Source organism: Ammospiza caudacuta, chromosome 1 (genome assembly GCF_027887145.1).
Source record: "Ammospiza caudacuta isolate bAmmCau1 chromosome 1, bAmmCau1.pri, whole genome shotgun sequence".
NCBI lineage: Eukaryota > Metazoa > Chordata > Aves > Passeriformes > Passerellidae > Ammospiza > Ammospiza caudacuta.
In genome coordinates this window covers 128,632,760-128,649,216 of record NC_080593.1, presented here as the reverse complement: position 1 = coordinate 128,649,216, position 16,457 = coordinate 128,632,760, and the positions used below count along the sequence as shown (strand labels likewise).

General features: G+C 37.1%; 2 protein-coding genes across 4 annotated transcripts in view; one reads left to right on the top strand and one right to left on the bottom strand.

Moving 5' to 3' along the window:
- Positions 1 to 6,859, top strand: part of OXR1 (oxidation resistance 1) — a 259,837-nt gene extending 252,978 nt beyond the window's left edge. For 2 of the 3 annotated variants that reach the window (XM_058799965.1, XM_058799972.1), the window contains 3 exons: positions 2,378 to 2,473; positions 3,042 to 3,115; positions 3,857 to 6,859. In XM_058799965.1, the coding sequence (XP_058655948.1) occupies positions 2,378 to 2,473; positions 3,042 to 3,115; positions 3,857 to 3,992 (306 nt within the window). In that variant the 3' untranslated portion in view covers positions 3,993 to 6,859. The remainder of the gene's footprint in view (positions 1 to 2,377; positions 2,474 to 3,041; positions 3,116 to 3,856) is intronic. The other variant, XM_058799980.1, reaches the window with a different exon arrangement.
- Positions 6,860 to 8,558: 1,699 nt separating this feature from the next.
- On the bottom strand, positions 8,559 to 16,155 carry ABRA (actin binding Rho activating protein). The gene is made up of 2 exons (XM_058816645.1): positions 15,363 to 16,155; positions 8,559 to 11,093 (listed from the first exon to the last, which is right to left on the bottom strand). The coding sequence occupies exons 1-2, from the start codon at positions 16,112 to 16,114 to the stop codon at positions 10,616 to 10,618; spliced, it is 1,230 nt and encodes a 409-aa protein (XP_058672628.1). The 5' UTR covers positions 16,115 to 16,155; the 3' UTR covers positions 8,559 to 10,615.
- Positions 16,156 to 16,457: the final 302 nt, after the last annotated feature.

The following is a 16,457-nucleotide window of genomic DNA, read 5'->3' as shown; positions in this document are numbered from 1 at the left end:
ATTTATTTTTAATGTCTTGTATCTTCCTGGCAGATTGCTCTTTAAAACTGATTTCCATGACTGAAAAAAAAAAAAACCTCTTAAGTACTTTATAGGAGAATGTGTCCAGGAATAGTTCACTAGCAGTATGCTAAGATAAATACTGTATATGCCCTCCAAAAATGTGTTTTAAGAAACCAGATGGTTATTCATACCTTACACTCTGAGATCATTTGCCTGTTTTCTAAGATTCTAGTTCAGAGAAGATCCTAAATGAGATTCAGCCATTTTGAATAATGGCAGAATTATGCCCAGATAGTATCTTGACATTTGCTGAGCATACCTGTCCAGTCCTCATTTGTGTTAGTTGTTCTGCTCCCTTTTGACCTTCATTGTTTATGAAAGATGCTGGAATTGTCATATCCTTGGTTGAGGCACTTTTCTTTTAAACTAGAATGAATTTGTTTCCTGGGCTGCTTCCCCAGGTTCTCCAGATATGTTTCTTTGGTGTCCATGTTTATGAAGAATGCTTTTTTATTATGTTGATAATAGGTTGAGTAAGGAGCAAGTGTACCTTGTAACTCTTCATAATGTTCCATTAAAGGCTGCTAAGCCTCATGCTACTGAATTTTTTATTCAAAAATCTTTTCCAATCTTGCTTTCTTTTTCAGATCAATTAATAATTTTATGTAAATGGCTGTTCAAAAAAAAAAAAACCTAAACAAACAAAAAAAAAAAACAAACAGGCAAAACCACTGAACTTTTACAAACTTTAATTGTGTAAAAGTTGAGCCATGCCTAGTTGGAATTTGGGATCTAAAGCAACCTAAATTGCCTGCTCCAGTCAATTCTAGGAAGTTCTTTAATAAAGGTGTCCATGAAATCTATAGTTGCATTGTTACAATTGTTATGGATTGTCTGTCTACTGGTATGTGCTTCTGTTAGTGAACCCTGAGAGCCTTTAAAAAGAAATTGGTACCTGATTCCTGAGCATGAGTCACTAAATAAGTGGTGGTCTAGAGATGAGATTAATGCAGTTAATCACTTCAAGGACTGTCTAGTTTTATAAAAAATCATTCTTCAGATTGTATGCACTGCAGGTGAGACTGATTGAATCTAGGACATGGGAATTCTAGTTATCCACCCTAACAACTAGCCACAAAATTCAGATCTCATGGAAAAATCCTAGGGACATCCCTTCTCAAGAACTAGAGTAACTGTTGGGAAGCAAATTGCACTTTTTCTGTAAAACCTTATTCTTTTATTGTTGCTTATAGCAAAGAGGTGGTCTTTCAAGGGTCAGCTTGATGTATATAGAACACAGAGAGATTTTCAAATCCTGATTCCTGAGGGGACTCAAAGCTCAACTGGACAAAACTGAGTCCACCTAATAGCTTCAAAATCAGTCCTTCGTTGAGTAGGGAGACTGTCTGAGATTCTTGATAGCTAAATGTATTCCATAATTAGAAATAAAGCTTCAGAGTCTCTTAAGTAAAATACGTAAGGTCTTCTACATGGTTAGAATGGACTAGTTTTGTGTTTTACTGGATACATAGATAACATCTTTCAGAGGATCCAATATAAACACTAGTCTAAGTGTTGTGTTAAGTTTACACCTGTCTAGAAGCTGAACTGAGATAGTTTAGGTTTGACAAAGATCTGTTTGATACTTTAGCTGAAGGTTAATTCCTCTCAAGGAATATCTGTTGTGAATGAAAACTTAGATTTACTTTTATCTTTTTTACTTACATTTATTTACTAGATGTGGTATCAGCCCTAAGGATATTTATCTGAAGTAAGGTATGTCACAGCTACCTGAATGTAGCTTAGCTACCAGAACTGCAGTTATTCTAAAAATGACTAGAGCCCTTAAAAGAAGTTAGGATACAGAGACTCAAATAGTTTGAGGACTAAGCAATAATTTCAAGGGTTCCTATTGCTGGAAAATATGCATGTAGATATTTAAATATGGATTAGGTATTTCAGCAGCCCATTTTGTTGTATTTATTGATGAAACTAAATTTGAATTCAGTATGGATTTTTTTATGCTAAAAATGCTCTATATAGGTTCACTTATCTGCACACACTAACTACAGTCTAAGGTCACAAAATATTTGACAAAGAAAAGTTAACAGCCAGATTTCTGAAGTCTAGTCTGTTGACCCAGATGCTTGAAATAACAAAAAGGTAAAAGTGTCTCATCTATCTTGCTTTTTCAAGTTTACATGGCAAAGACCATCTCTCAGTGCATTCAGAACCATGGTGCAGTGAAATTCAGAGAATGAATTTCAAAATTACATTATTTACAACCTGATTTATCAGCTACTATCATTAGAGGTTCTTGGATTCTGTGTTGTTTCTCTGAAGTTTTTCTTGCTCTGATGTATTTTTGCTACAGGTTTTTGGTGCACTAGCATCTGAACCATTTAAAGTGAGCGATGGCTTTTATGGCACTGGGGAGACCTTTATGTTCACTTTTTCTCCAGATTTTGAGGTAAGTAGTAATGACTTTTCATGCTTTTGCTCCCTTCCTCACCACCACCCCAAGTGCATGATCTTAAAATCCTTAAGGAATAAACCTAACTGTAAATCTGAAAAATAATACAAGATGGCCCAAAAAAAATTCATCACACTAGTTTTTTGTGGAATCTTTAAGTGCAGAGTGAATTGGTAGTGTTTGCATGCTGAGGAACACATTCAACTCTTTAATTGTACTGGAGGTTTTTCTGCTGTTTAAAGTCTTCTGCATGTCTGAAAATTCATAAACTACATCCTTTTTAGGGGCACTTCTAATCTAAGTATATTTCCTTGGTATTTTTCATTGTGTAGGAGTTTTGATGCTCAAAAACGACCTGGTTTGGAATGATCTTATTTTAATTAGCATAAAATGTCAGAGAATTTTTGTCTGCAGATGTTTCCTGAATTTTGTGCGTCAACTTCATTAAACTGACTTCTACCCATCCGTAGTCTGTCTTTAATGATGGTTGGTTTCCCTTCTGCCAAAATGAAAAGTTCAGATATTTTTACTTGCTGGTCTGTTTTGGTTTTTTTTTTCCCCTTAGGTTTTTAAGTGGACGGGAGACAACATGTTCTTCATTAAAGGAGACATGGACTCTCTTGCTTTTGGTGGAGGAGGGTAAGTTGCAGTTAGAATCTGTTAAAAATATTTGTCTAGACACCTTTGAAAAGAAAAATTGGAATTTACTTCAGTTTGGTAGCTTAGGACTCAACAGTTACCAGCCAGGAAACTTTAGTATGTGAGGTGTTTAGCTTCCAATGCTGACAAAACTTCAACAGATTTGTCTTCCCCATAGTGTGGCGTAAAGTTTCAGCCCTGCAAGGTTATGATGCCTTCCATGCTTGATTTGCATGTGTGTCCTCCTGTATTCAGAATGGACACAAAATATGATTGTGGAAGGATGTAAATGTGAAAATTATGTGTAACTAGAAGAGGGCTGAATTGAAGCTGAGGCACCCCAAAACATGTCAGGGTCTCCAGGAATCATTGTCATGTCCTGGCTTTTTCCTGCCCATGCAGGTGCATGTGCTTCTAGAATGTTTTCCTTATTTGTTACTAGCATTCTCTTTAGATATGAAAGTGCTGTTATGTCATCTCTGTAATAAAAATAGAAGAGGCTGAAAACCTCTAGTTAGCTTATTTCAAAATAGCTGCAAGAGGGATATTCCCAAATTAATAATAAATAGTAAAAAAAATTCAAATCCTTGTAGCATAAATTTATTAACAGCCATGAGGTACTTGTGTTAAAAACTAATCCTTTAATTCCTTCTCATTTCTAAATTTTGAGTGCAAAATGCATTGATGGATTAAATGGTTATTCTCTCAGTCTTTTGCTTTAATACATTGTGTGTCTTGCAGAGGAGAGTTTGCTCTTTGGCTTGATGGTGATCTCTACCATGGAAGAAGTCATTCATGTAAAACATTTGGGAATCACACACTTTCTAAGCGAGAAGACTTCACTATTCAAGACATAGAAATATGGGCTTTTGAATAAGTATTTCACTATTTCTACAGGTTATTGTCCCAAACCTGACATGAATCAGTGCAGCTTAAAAATCCCTAGGAGCAATATAATGTATTTTACTTACCTGTTTTGGTTTTTTTTTTCTAATTTTTCAGTGTGGCCATTAGTTATTATTTTTAAATAGCAGATGTTTTTTCATGCTCTTGCATCTGTAATATACTATCATACTTTTTCTAAGCTATAGACTCTTTTACAAAATATTGACCTTGTGGACTAAAAATTAATGTTAGTTACTTTGAGCCTTGTGGCCTGCAAAATTTTCTTATCCATATTACAGTTGCCTCCCAGGTTTCCCACACACACCTTTCCTGCAATCCTGCTAGGGGGCTGCTTCATTGAATATAGCTTATTATTTTTGTATTCAAATTATGTCTATGAATGAAGTTGCCCTCTGTGAACCTCTGAGAAAGCTGCGTGTGGGTATTTGGCAGCAGCACTGCAGAGATTGGTCCAGACCAATGATGGGTTATTCAAGTGGTGCCACAAATGGATGAGAAGCTGAGCATTCCTTCTAAATGCACCCCAGTACATACGTGGTGAAGTTAGAAGATATCCCAAGTCAACAGTGCCACTTGTCTTGTTTCTTGTTCATGTGTAGAAAAATGTCAGTTAATATGTGTTGTAGCTGCATGCTGATTGTATTTAAAGAGTGTTTTGCACATGCTGTTAATGATCTGCAGGTTTGGGACAAATACTGACAATATTGAGCTAAGTGGCAAAGACTTACGAAATAGCAAGAGAATGTAAGAATATGATAGTTCCAAAAAACTAAAAGGCTAAAGCAAGCAAAACTCAGTGAACAATTTGTAGCTATAGTAGGGCATTAAAAGTACAGAAACAGATGCATCTTTCTTCAACATAAAGTGTCAGATATATACTGTTATACTGTTTTAGCCGTGTAGCACTTCAGCTCCAAGAATATAGCTTATTCCTGTCCAAAGAAAAAAAAAATTGTGATGTTTTTGAGTGGGTCTATGTTGTAAATTTACAATTAGCACCAGCTCTGATTAAAATGACATCATGTATCATAGGTAGACAATATTGTAATTTAGTAGACTTGTGGAATATGCAAACTTACTGTCATGTGACCTCAAAAAATAAATGACAGGCTAGAATACAGTTCCAGTAGCTCTTGTTCACTTTTGTAGAAAACTTGATAAGCCATTGTGGCAATAACAGCTGAACAAAATTGTTTGTTTCAAAGCTTTTATTCTATGTTCTGCAAAAAAAAAACCAAAACAAAAAAGAACAAAAAAATTGCTGTTAAGTGTGACAGTGACTGACTTTGTGCTGAAATTTCAGCTATTTCAGACAAACATTGTATATTATCTTGTAAATTAATGTTTAAAGTAGTTTTGTTATTATAGAAAAGTGTTGATGGGTTGCTTATAGCACTTTAAATTATTCTAGAAATGGAATAAAAGCCAAATGGGTTGGCTAGTAGATGTAGTTGTATATTTCAAAATATTTACATTTCTGGAAAGTTAAAAAAAAACCTTATTTGAAGACAGCTTACTGCTATGGTAACGAGAAAGGGCAGATGTTTCATCCATAATATGCTAATGCTCAATATGAATAGAAAAACAGGGCTCTGTTTCCTGGCTCTATGTATATCTCTTTATCCTTCTTAGAACTTAGTACAATGTGTAGAGTAAATGTTTACAAAATAAGGAACTGTAAATAAATTGAAATGGCTTTTCTCCCCTTTGGTCTTCCACAGCAGTATTATTGTCTTTGTGGAGTTACAACTGATTATTACAACAAAAAAAAAATCCTGTAATGGATTTCAAGTACTATAAGCTCACAGTGATGTATAGCAAATAAATCTAAATATATGTAAAAATAAACTTGAGTTGGAGTTTATTTAGAAGGTCAAGTTTACGTAGAAGCACAAATGCTGGGTTTTGCTGTTCATTTAACAACTGAATGTATAGGATGCATTTTCTCATTTTTTTGGCATTTCTGGGGCTTTTTAAGGCCCCATGGGAAGCAATGGGAATGAAATAAATTGTCTTCAACCATTTTGAAGAAGGAGAGGGAAAAAGAAAAGTCTCAGATCATCCTTGCTGATAAAACCGTTAATTCAACTGCATGGTCTCTATCCTAATCTCATATTGCAAATAAAGCATATTTTAGTTTTTTAGAGAGTGGTGTGAAGAATTTTATAAATAAGTATAATTTGAATAATTAAATGAAAGCACACAAAAGTCTTCAGTAGCTGAATGTTGCCAGGTATTGGAGCAGTCTTGGAAAAGCAAATAGGAAATAAAAAAGTAGAAATAAAGGATAATGTTTAGTTAGCAATACATGAGCAATCATGCTTATAAAATACTAAATTGGTTAAGAAAAAGAAGAACATTTGATTTAAAGCATAAGTGACTGTAGCAATAATACTTGGCGAAGCAACTGACTGTGTAAAGGATCTATAGAAAGTAGTGCATGTCTATTTAGGCAAGACCATGAATTTTATCAGAGGTATTGTTAATTTCTGTATGACACACATAGAAGCACATTCTTGATGTCCCTTCTGCCTTCAGTTCATTATCCTTTTTCTGCAGTAGAATTCCTTTCCATCTTTCTTGGAAAGGTTTGCTTCTGTGATTGTAAAGCATTGAAAGTTTGACATTCCCTGAAGGCTTATGAGACCCATTATCTGGAGATGACTGCCAGAAGACCGTGTCTTAGCATCCAGTACTTAGATGGATTCATTGAGTAACTTGATTTTTTATTTGGGTACCTGGGATCCAAACATGGAATTTTTCAATTAACACCTTTTGGCTCTAAATCCTATCTCTGTTAGTTACTGTTTTTGTGTAATCTGCAGAAAGGTCATAATGTATGACTTAGGGCTTGTGCTTGCATCTTCCTGCTCACCTGTTTATATTGCATTAGAGTTAATTTTTTGTATAGGAATTAGAATGTGTGCATAAAATTTGCTCTTGGAAGATGAGTAAGAGCATTGACTATTCCTTCAACTTCAAATAAAAAAATAGTCTTGTATTCTTCATTCAGTATTTGCATCTTAAATCACACTGATGTGTTCTCCCTTCATAAAACAGCAAGTGTCATCAGGGTATTTTGCTATTGTCATTGCCATTTGGAGCTCAATTAAGGGAACAAAACTCCTCTTTCTCCTCTTAAAGAGTATGTTCTATTGCAGTGGTAGAGAGCTACACTGTGCTTCTGTAGCAGAGAGAGGAGTTGTCCAGCTGAGGGAATGGTGTACACTTAGTAGTGTGTGCAAGCCAGTCCTGCTGGCTGTCTCTGCACAAGTGCCTGCTCTGCTTTCTGCTGTCCTGCTTACCTTACCAGCTGTGTAATCGTAGTTGGTTTTCTCCTGTGATAATTGCACTGCTAATAACACGTGCTTTTAAATGCTAAACTCCTCCATTCCCTGAGGTGTCAGCAGTGGCTTTAGTTGAGATATTGGGGCAGTGCAATGCGTACATAGCAGCTGAAATGGCTGTGGGAGGAGGGCCTGCCGGTATCTGTTCTGTGATGAGTGGTGATTGACCATATCACCATGAACAGTAGGCTCTTCACTACAGCTCATTTTATTTCAATAGCCTTCCCCTGCTTTAAAAATGAGCTGTATTACTGAACCTTGCTTGTACGGAAACATTTGTAAAGAAGGAGTTATTGCTGTGGAGGAGGGAGCTGATTTCTGCTGGGTGGGGTACGTGTCCAATGAACCTTCCACTCACTTCAAGCCACTGTGGTAAGACTTGGAAAAATACAAAGGTGTAAAAGTCAAATTTATTTCTTCTGATACAAGTTTCATGCTGTCACTTAAACTTTGTATTAGAATATGAAAAATGTATCTAAGTTGCTACAGAAGAAGATAGAATTTTTTCACTACCAAGGATGTGCAAAACCAACACTAGCTTCAGACAGGAGAGTGCAGGACCTCTGTTTCAAGTAAAACATTGTGGGAGTGAATACAGTATTTAGGAAAGAAAGTGCAACTATAAGCTATCATGAGAGTAGCTGAGCGTTGCTCATTGTCTCAAAGGTTAAAGGTTTTATTTTCAAAGCAGGTCAGAACTAGGGAAGCAGGACTTAAATAAAAATTTACAGAGACTGCTTTAATCAAGCAGGTTTTGACCTGCTTAGTATTTAAAATTTAAATATTAAATATTTCAATATTTAAAATTAAAATATTTTAAAATTAAAATATTTAATTTTGGCAGAGGTTGTGCTAGTTTCACAAGAATGTAACACAGTATAGTAGGAGAGTTATGGTGGGTAATTCAGGGAGTACTTTTGCTTTTGTTTTTTGGTGAGGTCAGATTTATTATCTTCCACACCATGGATAAATTTGTCACACAACTTAATGTAAAAAATGCTCTAAAGCATATAACCTACATGAAATGCTTCCAAGCACCATTACTTATATCAACATTTAATATTTCTTTTTGACAAAAATGGTAAATTATTTCAGAAATTTTGCATGATACTGCCTACAAAAAGATAAATAGTGGAGGGTACCATGAGAAAAAATACTAGTTATGTCCTGTGATTTTCTCATCTGATTGGAAATAAAATAGTTTGAGGGGAAGAATAAGATAAAGTTATGGGTTTGGTTTATTTTGTGTAGATTTTAATGCTGGGATGACTGAATAGGAGGCTTAAATTACCTGCAGTGAGCTACCAATCGATGAGCTTAATTCACTTAACACTTACATGCCTTTAGTGTGTATTTTTTGTGCAGGTGTTTTGTATAAGGTCTGTTGCCATGTACTCTGAAATCTTTTTCTGGTGCTTTGGACAGAGAAACCTTCAGAGGAAATATTTTAACAGCCTATGAAAAGGAGAATATATGTATGCTTATATTTTGAAGCAACTTAGTGATATTTTACTTCATTGAATGTGCACATGTATTTGTTTCCTAGTGTGTGGGAGAATAACCCAAGAAATAATTAAGGAGTTCATGTATTCCTTTGACAACAAAATTTTATGAAGACAATTTAGACAGCTATAAAAGGTATTTATATAAAGATATAAAGAATAAGGCAAGAATATGCAGGTAAAAATTATTATATCTAAGTATTACACTAAGACATCAGTTTTTTAGGTCAGCTTGAGTAGTCTAAGAGATCTCAGGAAAACATTAAATAATCTCCAATGATTCCATCTTACAATTTTTTCTTCTGTAGAGTCATATAATATAACTATTCCTAAGTATTAATGATTTACATAGATTTAGAGGAGATGTAGTCAGTTCTTGTATCATTAAGTTATAAAATATTTGATTTATTTATATAACAAAGCTTCAAACTGGAGTACCTGTACTCATAATAAGACAGCAATGTTTATTTTATCAGAGACAAGATATTAGTACTCCTGTACTTCTCTAAGAAGATATTTGTTTTTTCAGTTTGAAAGAATATTAAGGGGGAAAAAAACACTTCTTTTTCATTACTTGCCCAGGCATCTGCTCTGAAACAAATGCTTTTCCTGTGAAGTACACACATTTTACCAGGATAGCTATTTTTACAGTGGTAGAGAAACTGATCTCTCTAATCCAGCAAGTAGCAGAGACCTTAGAGATCTCAGATTTGTGAATAATACAATTTTAAGTCCTAAAACTATTAGTTCATTAGCACCTAGTCCTCTCTAGCATCACCTGGACTGAAATACATTATTTTAGTGACATTGGAATGGCAAATACTGTAAAAGTATGTCAGTATTTCTGTGTAATGTGGAACAACATTTTCCTCAAAGTTATGAATGTTGTTTCTCTTTTTTCACAGAGGTACATTTCAATGGAAGATTATGATGTTAGTCACTTTTTTGCTGTATACAAAAGTACAAGTACCTGGCTAGTTTTTATATGTTACGCATTATCTTTTTCTGTATTTATAAGAACAGTATCAGCATAGATAATCAGATAAGGCATTGCACAACATTACATAGAAGGTATTTTTTAGGTAGCTATCTAATCAAAACATTTTATTCATTACATTCCAAACTCCATAAGTTTACATATGAAATAATCTAAAAAATTAGTTATATAAATACAATAAATATATAAAACCCCATTTATAAAAAGATTTTTTTATGTGACACGTAAGAGAAAGCTGTGCCAACAATTGTATCAACAAGAGAATACTGCAGTGATAGTTCATATTGTGCTTGAAAAGAAAAAAAATGTATCTTTGATTCTGTATTAAAATAAGGTAATTTTACTGGTATTTAAATCAATTAATTAGTGCATGCACAAGAGCATTTTTCAGATCAAAACCTTTGTCTGAGTTTATTTTGTCATTCAGCTTCTGATCTGGTATGTTTCATATTCCTGTAGCTATTTATATTACTATGGACTTTTATCATCAGCTGCTTATATTCCATATAGCTTTTTCTCCTTATTTTTTATGTAGTAATTAACTTAATAGTCCTGAAAGCACTTCTGGTACAAAATGAAGTCCATTTGGGTGTTTGGGTTTTCATGCACTAGTTATAAAATACATATTACAAAAAATACACTTTTCTATGTGGTGAACAAGGGAACCTTATGTTCAAAATGTACAAATGCTAATGGCAAGGGAGAAGAGGAGAAAAGTTTTCCAAAGTTGTTCTGATTATAGCCTAACTTATTTTAATAAAGTAATGATGACATTATCATCTCTTCCTTGCCATAACATTTCTCCTTCAAAGTCCACCAGCCCATGTTTCCTGGCTCTCATGAGAATCCCAACAACCTTATCTGAAATACGAACGTATCTGTCGAAGAGTTCCCCAAAAGTGACTTGGATCTTGCCGTCGGGCCGCGGCTTGGCCATGGACTCAATGATGAAGCACAAGTCCCTGATCTCCCGGTGGATGTGCGCCTCAGCTCGCTTGGCTCTCTCGGCAGTTTTGGTGCCTTCCTTTGGGCGGCCGTACCCTTCATCCCCTTTGTGCAGGCGCGTGGACATGGCCAGCTCATGGTCAAACTCCTCGCTGAAGGGGTTCAGCTTCTGCGTTATGATGTGCTGGTCGGCCCATTCCTGCCACCTGTCCTTGAGGCTGTGCACGGCGCTGCACTTCCTGCGCGCCTTGCTCCGCGCCTCCTCGCTCAGCCGGCTGGCGCTGAAAGACACAGCAACACACCTGAGCTTTGCATCTCCTCCTTTCCCGATACACTTCTGCTGTTCATTGAAATCTGCTGTGACTGGCTTCTGTGGGTTAGGGGTGAGCTGGAATCCACCAGGTGGCACGAGTTCACCACTTCTAAATTAGTTCCTAGGGGCTGTTGTTCCGCATTCTGTTTGCATACAAAGGCAAGTTCCATGACTACAGCTTTATCCTGTCTGCACTACCACCTTCCAGCCCTGCTCTGAGCATGTTTTCACAAACTTTGTACCAGAATGACTTAATTCTGTAAGGGAACAAAACAGTATGTTGCTGATCACCTGCACTTTCTGTACCTTTGGTCAATCACGCAGTTCCCCATTCCTGCTTGCTTAGCCAAGCCTGAAGTGTGCCTGCCCTGAGGTTAGAGATTGCTGTAGGTGTATGACCTGGCTGAAGGTGATTGCTGATTGCTGTAGGTGTATGAAAACCTGGCTGAAAGCTAGAGGGTAGTGCCTAGAAAAATGTCCTCTGTAATAAAAATTATTACAGCAACAACAAATACCTAATTGAGTGTCATAGCTCTGTCTATGCTTCTGTATTTGGAATATGATTCTGAACAAATGTTGAAATCCAAAATTCACATTCCCATGGATAGGGTAGAATCCTGAAAGTGTCAAGGACAAAGGATAAGGAAAGACCTTGAGAGATTTTATTTTATTTTTTAATATGTGTAATAGTTCTGGATTATTCCAGACAGACATTCTATCCTCTTGTGGCCAATCTCACATGTTGTGGGGGAGCTATACATAGTCTGAGCTAGTCATTGTGCTGTCCACGTCCTGTCAATGTATATGTACTGAACTCAGTTGGGACTGTGCTGTGCCGTGACTGTGCCAAAGTAATTTGTTTTCTAATATTTTTACTCCCCAAAAGGCTGCTCTGCAACCTTCCCAGTAATGTCAGCTGAATATTAACACTAGAAAATCAAAATGCACTTAGCAAACAACACACAGGGCTGCAAAGTCGCAGAAAATTCTGTCCCTCTGCTGTTTGGACATTCCTTTGTTTTCTACTAAGCTGGTTGAAATAGAGAATAGGAGACATAGAGGTGTCCTTAGCACAGATCAGTGCACCAGATCAGGCCAGTACTGGGCAGGGCTATGCTAGGGTAAGAGTTGCAAACACTAAGTGCCAGGGATAGGAAAATAACTAGGAGAGCTGCACAACCTTATTAGCTGTGGAGTTGCCCTAAGATTCACTTAGCTGTATTGAGGAACTGTGTTTAAAATGCTCCAAAATACTCTTCCCTATCAATTTGGTGAAAAACCATCAGAAGAATTGAGCATACTGTTGCCAAGTGCACCTTTCTTTTGTGGTGTGACTACAGAGCATCCTGAGAGTAGGCAGCGTGTCTGTACCTGTAATTTTGTGTAAATGGCTAACAGGTAGGTGTTGGCAGGAAAGCATTAAAATATACTAGTGAGGTAAATCTAGGCAATTTGGTTCCCAACAATAAACCAAATGCTGCTCTATATAAGCTATTGTCATACAGAGAAAGGGAGAGCTGTGATCCTTTGTCCCTTCACCTGAATTGTGCCTTCATTGTCAGAGGAACCCTGGGCACCGGACTTGGCTATACAAAGGAATTTGTCTCCTGAAGCCTATGGCTATCTCAAAAGTCACAGAAACCCTGTACCAGCACAGTCTGAACTCCAGCTGAAGCTCAGATTGCTCCACTAGCTCTCCATGTGGAAGCTATCAGTTAAGGCTGGGGGAAAAAAAATCCTCAGAGAATCAAAATTACCTTGAAGAAGTGATGTCCTCAGTCTCAGTGGAGTTTATGAGTAGATATCATTATGGAGGGCTTATTTCTCAGCCACAGCCAGCTGCTGCCCCTTCTCTCCAGGGACCATGAGCACTGACAAAGTCCTAGAGCTTCGGTTCCCCAGGTTGAGCGGAGAGGAGAGGGGGACTGAGACAGCAGGAGGTTGTGCAGTCTTTGTTACTTACTTTAATTTAGTGGTCTAGAATGTAATCCCTCCTTTTTCCACTGAAACTAATTTTCCTTTCTAGCAGATTATTATTGCCTTCCTCATCCAAATCATCTTCTCAGTGGTTCAGAAAACCATCTTATCTATCCTTTCGCTTTTATTGTGCCTCACATGGCTTGAAAAAAACCTTACTTTTTTAATGCAGCTTGTAATTTAACCATTTCTAGTTGCTGAAGTGCTATTTTTGCTATTGTTTAGCTTAATGATAGGTTTAAAACATGAATTGTGTACACATAGAGGCATTTTCTCATGTTTCTACTTCTCCTAGACAAAGGATTGTGCACCCAAAGTGAAGGTTTTGAACTTCTACCCACTCTAAGAAGTGCTTTACATCCAGCAATCAACTAAGTTAACCTGTTTACCAGGATGACATCCTAAATGCATTTAGGATTTAGGACCTGACCCTTTAGGCAAATTAGGTCCATGTAGCATATTTGCCCTGTTTCTGTCTATAGGAGAAAGGTATGAATCCCATTTTAATGTTTTGAGTTTCATATCCCTTCTGTTGCATCCTTTTTGCTTCTAATCATGAACAGAAGAGTTCAGAAGAGTCTCTTATGCCAGTCAACAAGCTGTCTACTAAGGAAGCAACCTTATTCCAGTAAGCAGTGAAGCTGGAAATAATGAAGATGCTGATGTGAGGAAAACAAAACACTTGTACAGATGCTTTTTTCCTGGAATGTGGAGAGGAAAATAGGCGATATGCTTTAGCAACTGTGTACTTATGGCCTTTTTGAAGAACATTAAACCACATTGAAAGGTTCATAAATGTAGCAGGCTGAAATATTATGTTCTGAGGCTGTAAAATAAATTTTAAAAAATGAATAGTTAAAAAAGTTCAGTCCTAATAGCAGCACTGTAAGTGCAGAAAATTAGTTCTGTGTTCAATTTCAGTGGAAGAAAGAGCTGTAAGTAACATACTTCAATAATTTAGATCACAGTAAATATGTTTTCATGGCAGTAACACTAAAATTATGCATATGAGGAAAATATAAGAAAAGTTCAACAGAAGCTAGATAGTTGGTCTACAAGACAGTTGGTTTAATGGAAGCTAGATAGTTGGTTTCTACTATAGCATTTGAAACTGAAAAATTTTGTTTTAATTGAAGTTGTTTACAGATAAGTGCTGCAAATGTATCTTTTGTCCACTGTATATTTGGAATCTTTGTTTTGAGGTCATAACTTCTGTGAAAGGATGGTGAACACAGTCCTTGCCAAAAGCAGGTACCAAAAACTTTCAAGCCCTAGGTTTCTGGGGAGCTTTTTTCACTTGGGCTGTTAACCATTTTCTTCTTACAGGAGCTGACTGCTCAGCTGTACAGCAAAGCATCATTCTAATTCCATTTGAATAGTTAAAATAGCTCTGGGAGTGTGTGTTCAGATAGCTGTGCTTAAAGGTACTGCATGGTTGAAATCCATAAGTGTGTTAGCCACAGTCTAATGGTCATGATAATGCTCATCAGTAGTGAGGTGTAAAACCAAAATAGGGACCATGATACAGCCTGCCTGCCTGTCTGCACAGGGATCACAAAGACTGTTATGGCATTTTCATCAGTTTTTCATCATCAGTGCTGATCCAGTTTTTAATTTCTGGACATGTGATTGGGATATGGTATGAACTTGTGGTCCAAGATGCTATGGGATTTTTCTTTCTTTGAATTGAGGGATTCCAAATTCATGGAATTCCAATTTTTGGTAAGAAGTATGTGGAAGTAATTCCTGCTGTATTAATTTGGGACATTCACTTCAAATTGCTCCTGAGAGTATTTACAATTAATACTAAGCAAAATAATGAATGAGAATTTGGAGATATTACTTGTCAAATATATTGATTTAGACAGCATTTGCTGAAATAAATGAGTAGCTAAAGTCTCTTGATGAGGTAAAAGTTGTGATTCTGAAACATGGACTGAAGTATTAAGAAATAAGTAGATAATTTGATGAACTGGTAAATCCAGTGTGAAAATTAAATATAATTAACATGTCCCAAATATAACTTCCTAAATTTTTTCCTAACCTTGTATTAGGTACATAGTCCGATATTGTTGAGTAACTACTTAAGCACAGGAGTGATAAGTGAAAGATCTCCTGAATTTTGATTAATTTCTTCTAAACCAAGAATAATAGTTTATCTTTGACCACTTCCTACTATCCTCCCACCCCCACCATTTTCCTCATGGAAAGCTGTGCCCTTCTGCCATCTGTGTTGATGTAATGAAGATGCTTTACTTACAGAGATGGGACAGGGCGTTTAATCCTCACAGCTGTCACCTCCTGGTCACTGTCCTCCTGCTCCAGCTTGTCCTCTGCTTCCCCATAGCCACTGTCCTGGGCATCCAGGCTGTCATCACGGCACTTCAGCAGCAGCTCTCTCTTGGCCCCATCTTTGTTCTCGTCTTCCATCTTCTCCCAGCCCTTGGTCATCTCTGATACTAAATTTGAACACTTCCTCCTTATGGTTGAAGGTAATTTGTTGCTAAGAATTTTGTCAATAGCATTTGATTCTTCTTTGAGTTTGGTCATCTCGGAGCTGCTGTTGTTGTTTTCGTATCTTTCACTGAGGAGGCTGACATCACCTCCTCGTTCATAGGCTTTGCTGACAACTGTTTTGGTCACCTCTTTGCTTTTAATGCTGAATGTTTTGAGATCTTCGTCTGATTCCCTTGATTTTTTTTCAGCATCTCTTATTGTCACTGAATCCTTTGCTAAGGATTTTTCATCATCTTTTTCTTGGTCCCTCTTGACAGATGGAATTTGCCATTTTTCAAAGGAACTTTCTTGTACAGGCTGAGCTGATGAGCTTTCTGCAGTGGGGACCCATCCAGAGGGCTCTTGCTCTTGCTTTCCATGGTGGTCAGATGCCCACTGCTGCCAGCCTCGAGCCAAGCTGAAGACCTGGCTGGCCATCCGGATCTTGTGGACAGCCCTTCTCACAGGAGCTGCGCTCGGCTTTTCTTCGGGAGCCATGCTGCTGTCTGCTGCCATCCTGGCTTCTCCCCTCCTTCTGCTCAGCACCTTCTGAATGGGCTTCCTGGAGGGAATAATGCCCTCTGAAGAGGGCCACACAGATTTAAATAGAAGCAGGAGCAGTTGATGCCTATGGAAAATATGTGACATGCTTCTCACAAAGATAGAGTATCCTCACTGTTGCAGAAGTCTTTTTTTAAAACACAGGGTTACATTTCATCACAGCAGATGAATGATGCATGATGTAAACAGTGTGACACAGACCTGTTCTGGAAATAGTGGGAAAGTAACAGCTCCTTTAGTCCCCCTTCTGTGGGACTGCTGAATTTCAAGTTTGTTGGCAAGGGTCTTGTTCTTTTGG

Bases quoted from the DNA above. Each gene is read 5' to 3' on its own strand.
- ABRA (XM_058816645.1), bottom strand. From the start codon at position 16,114: ATGGCAGCAGACAGCAGCATGGCTCCCGAAGAAAAGCCGAGCGCAGCT. The intron at 11,094-15,362 runs GTAAGTAAAGCA...TGTGTCTTTCAG, and splicing joins AAACGCCCTGTCCCATCTCT to CGCCAGCCGGCTGAGCGAGG.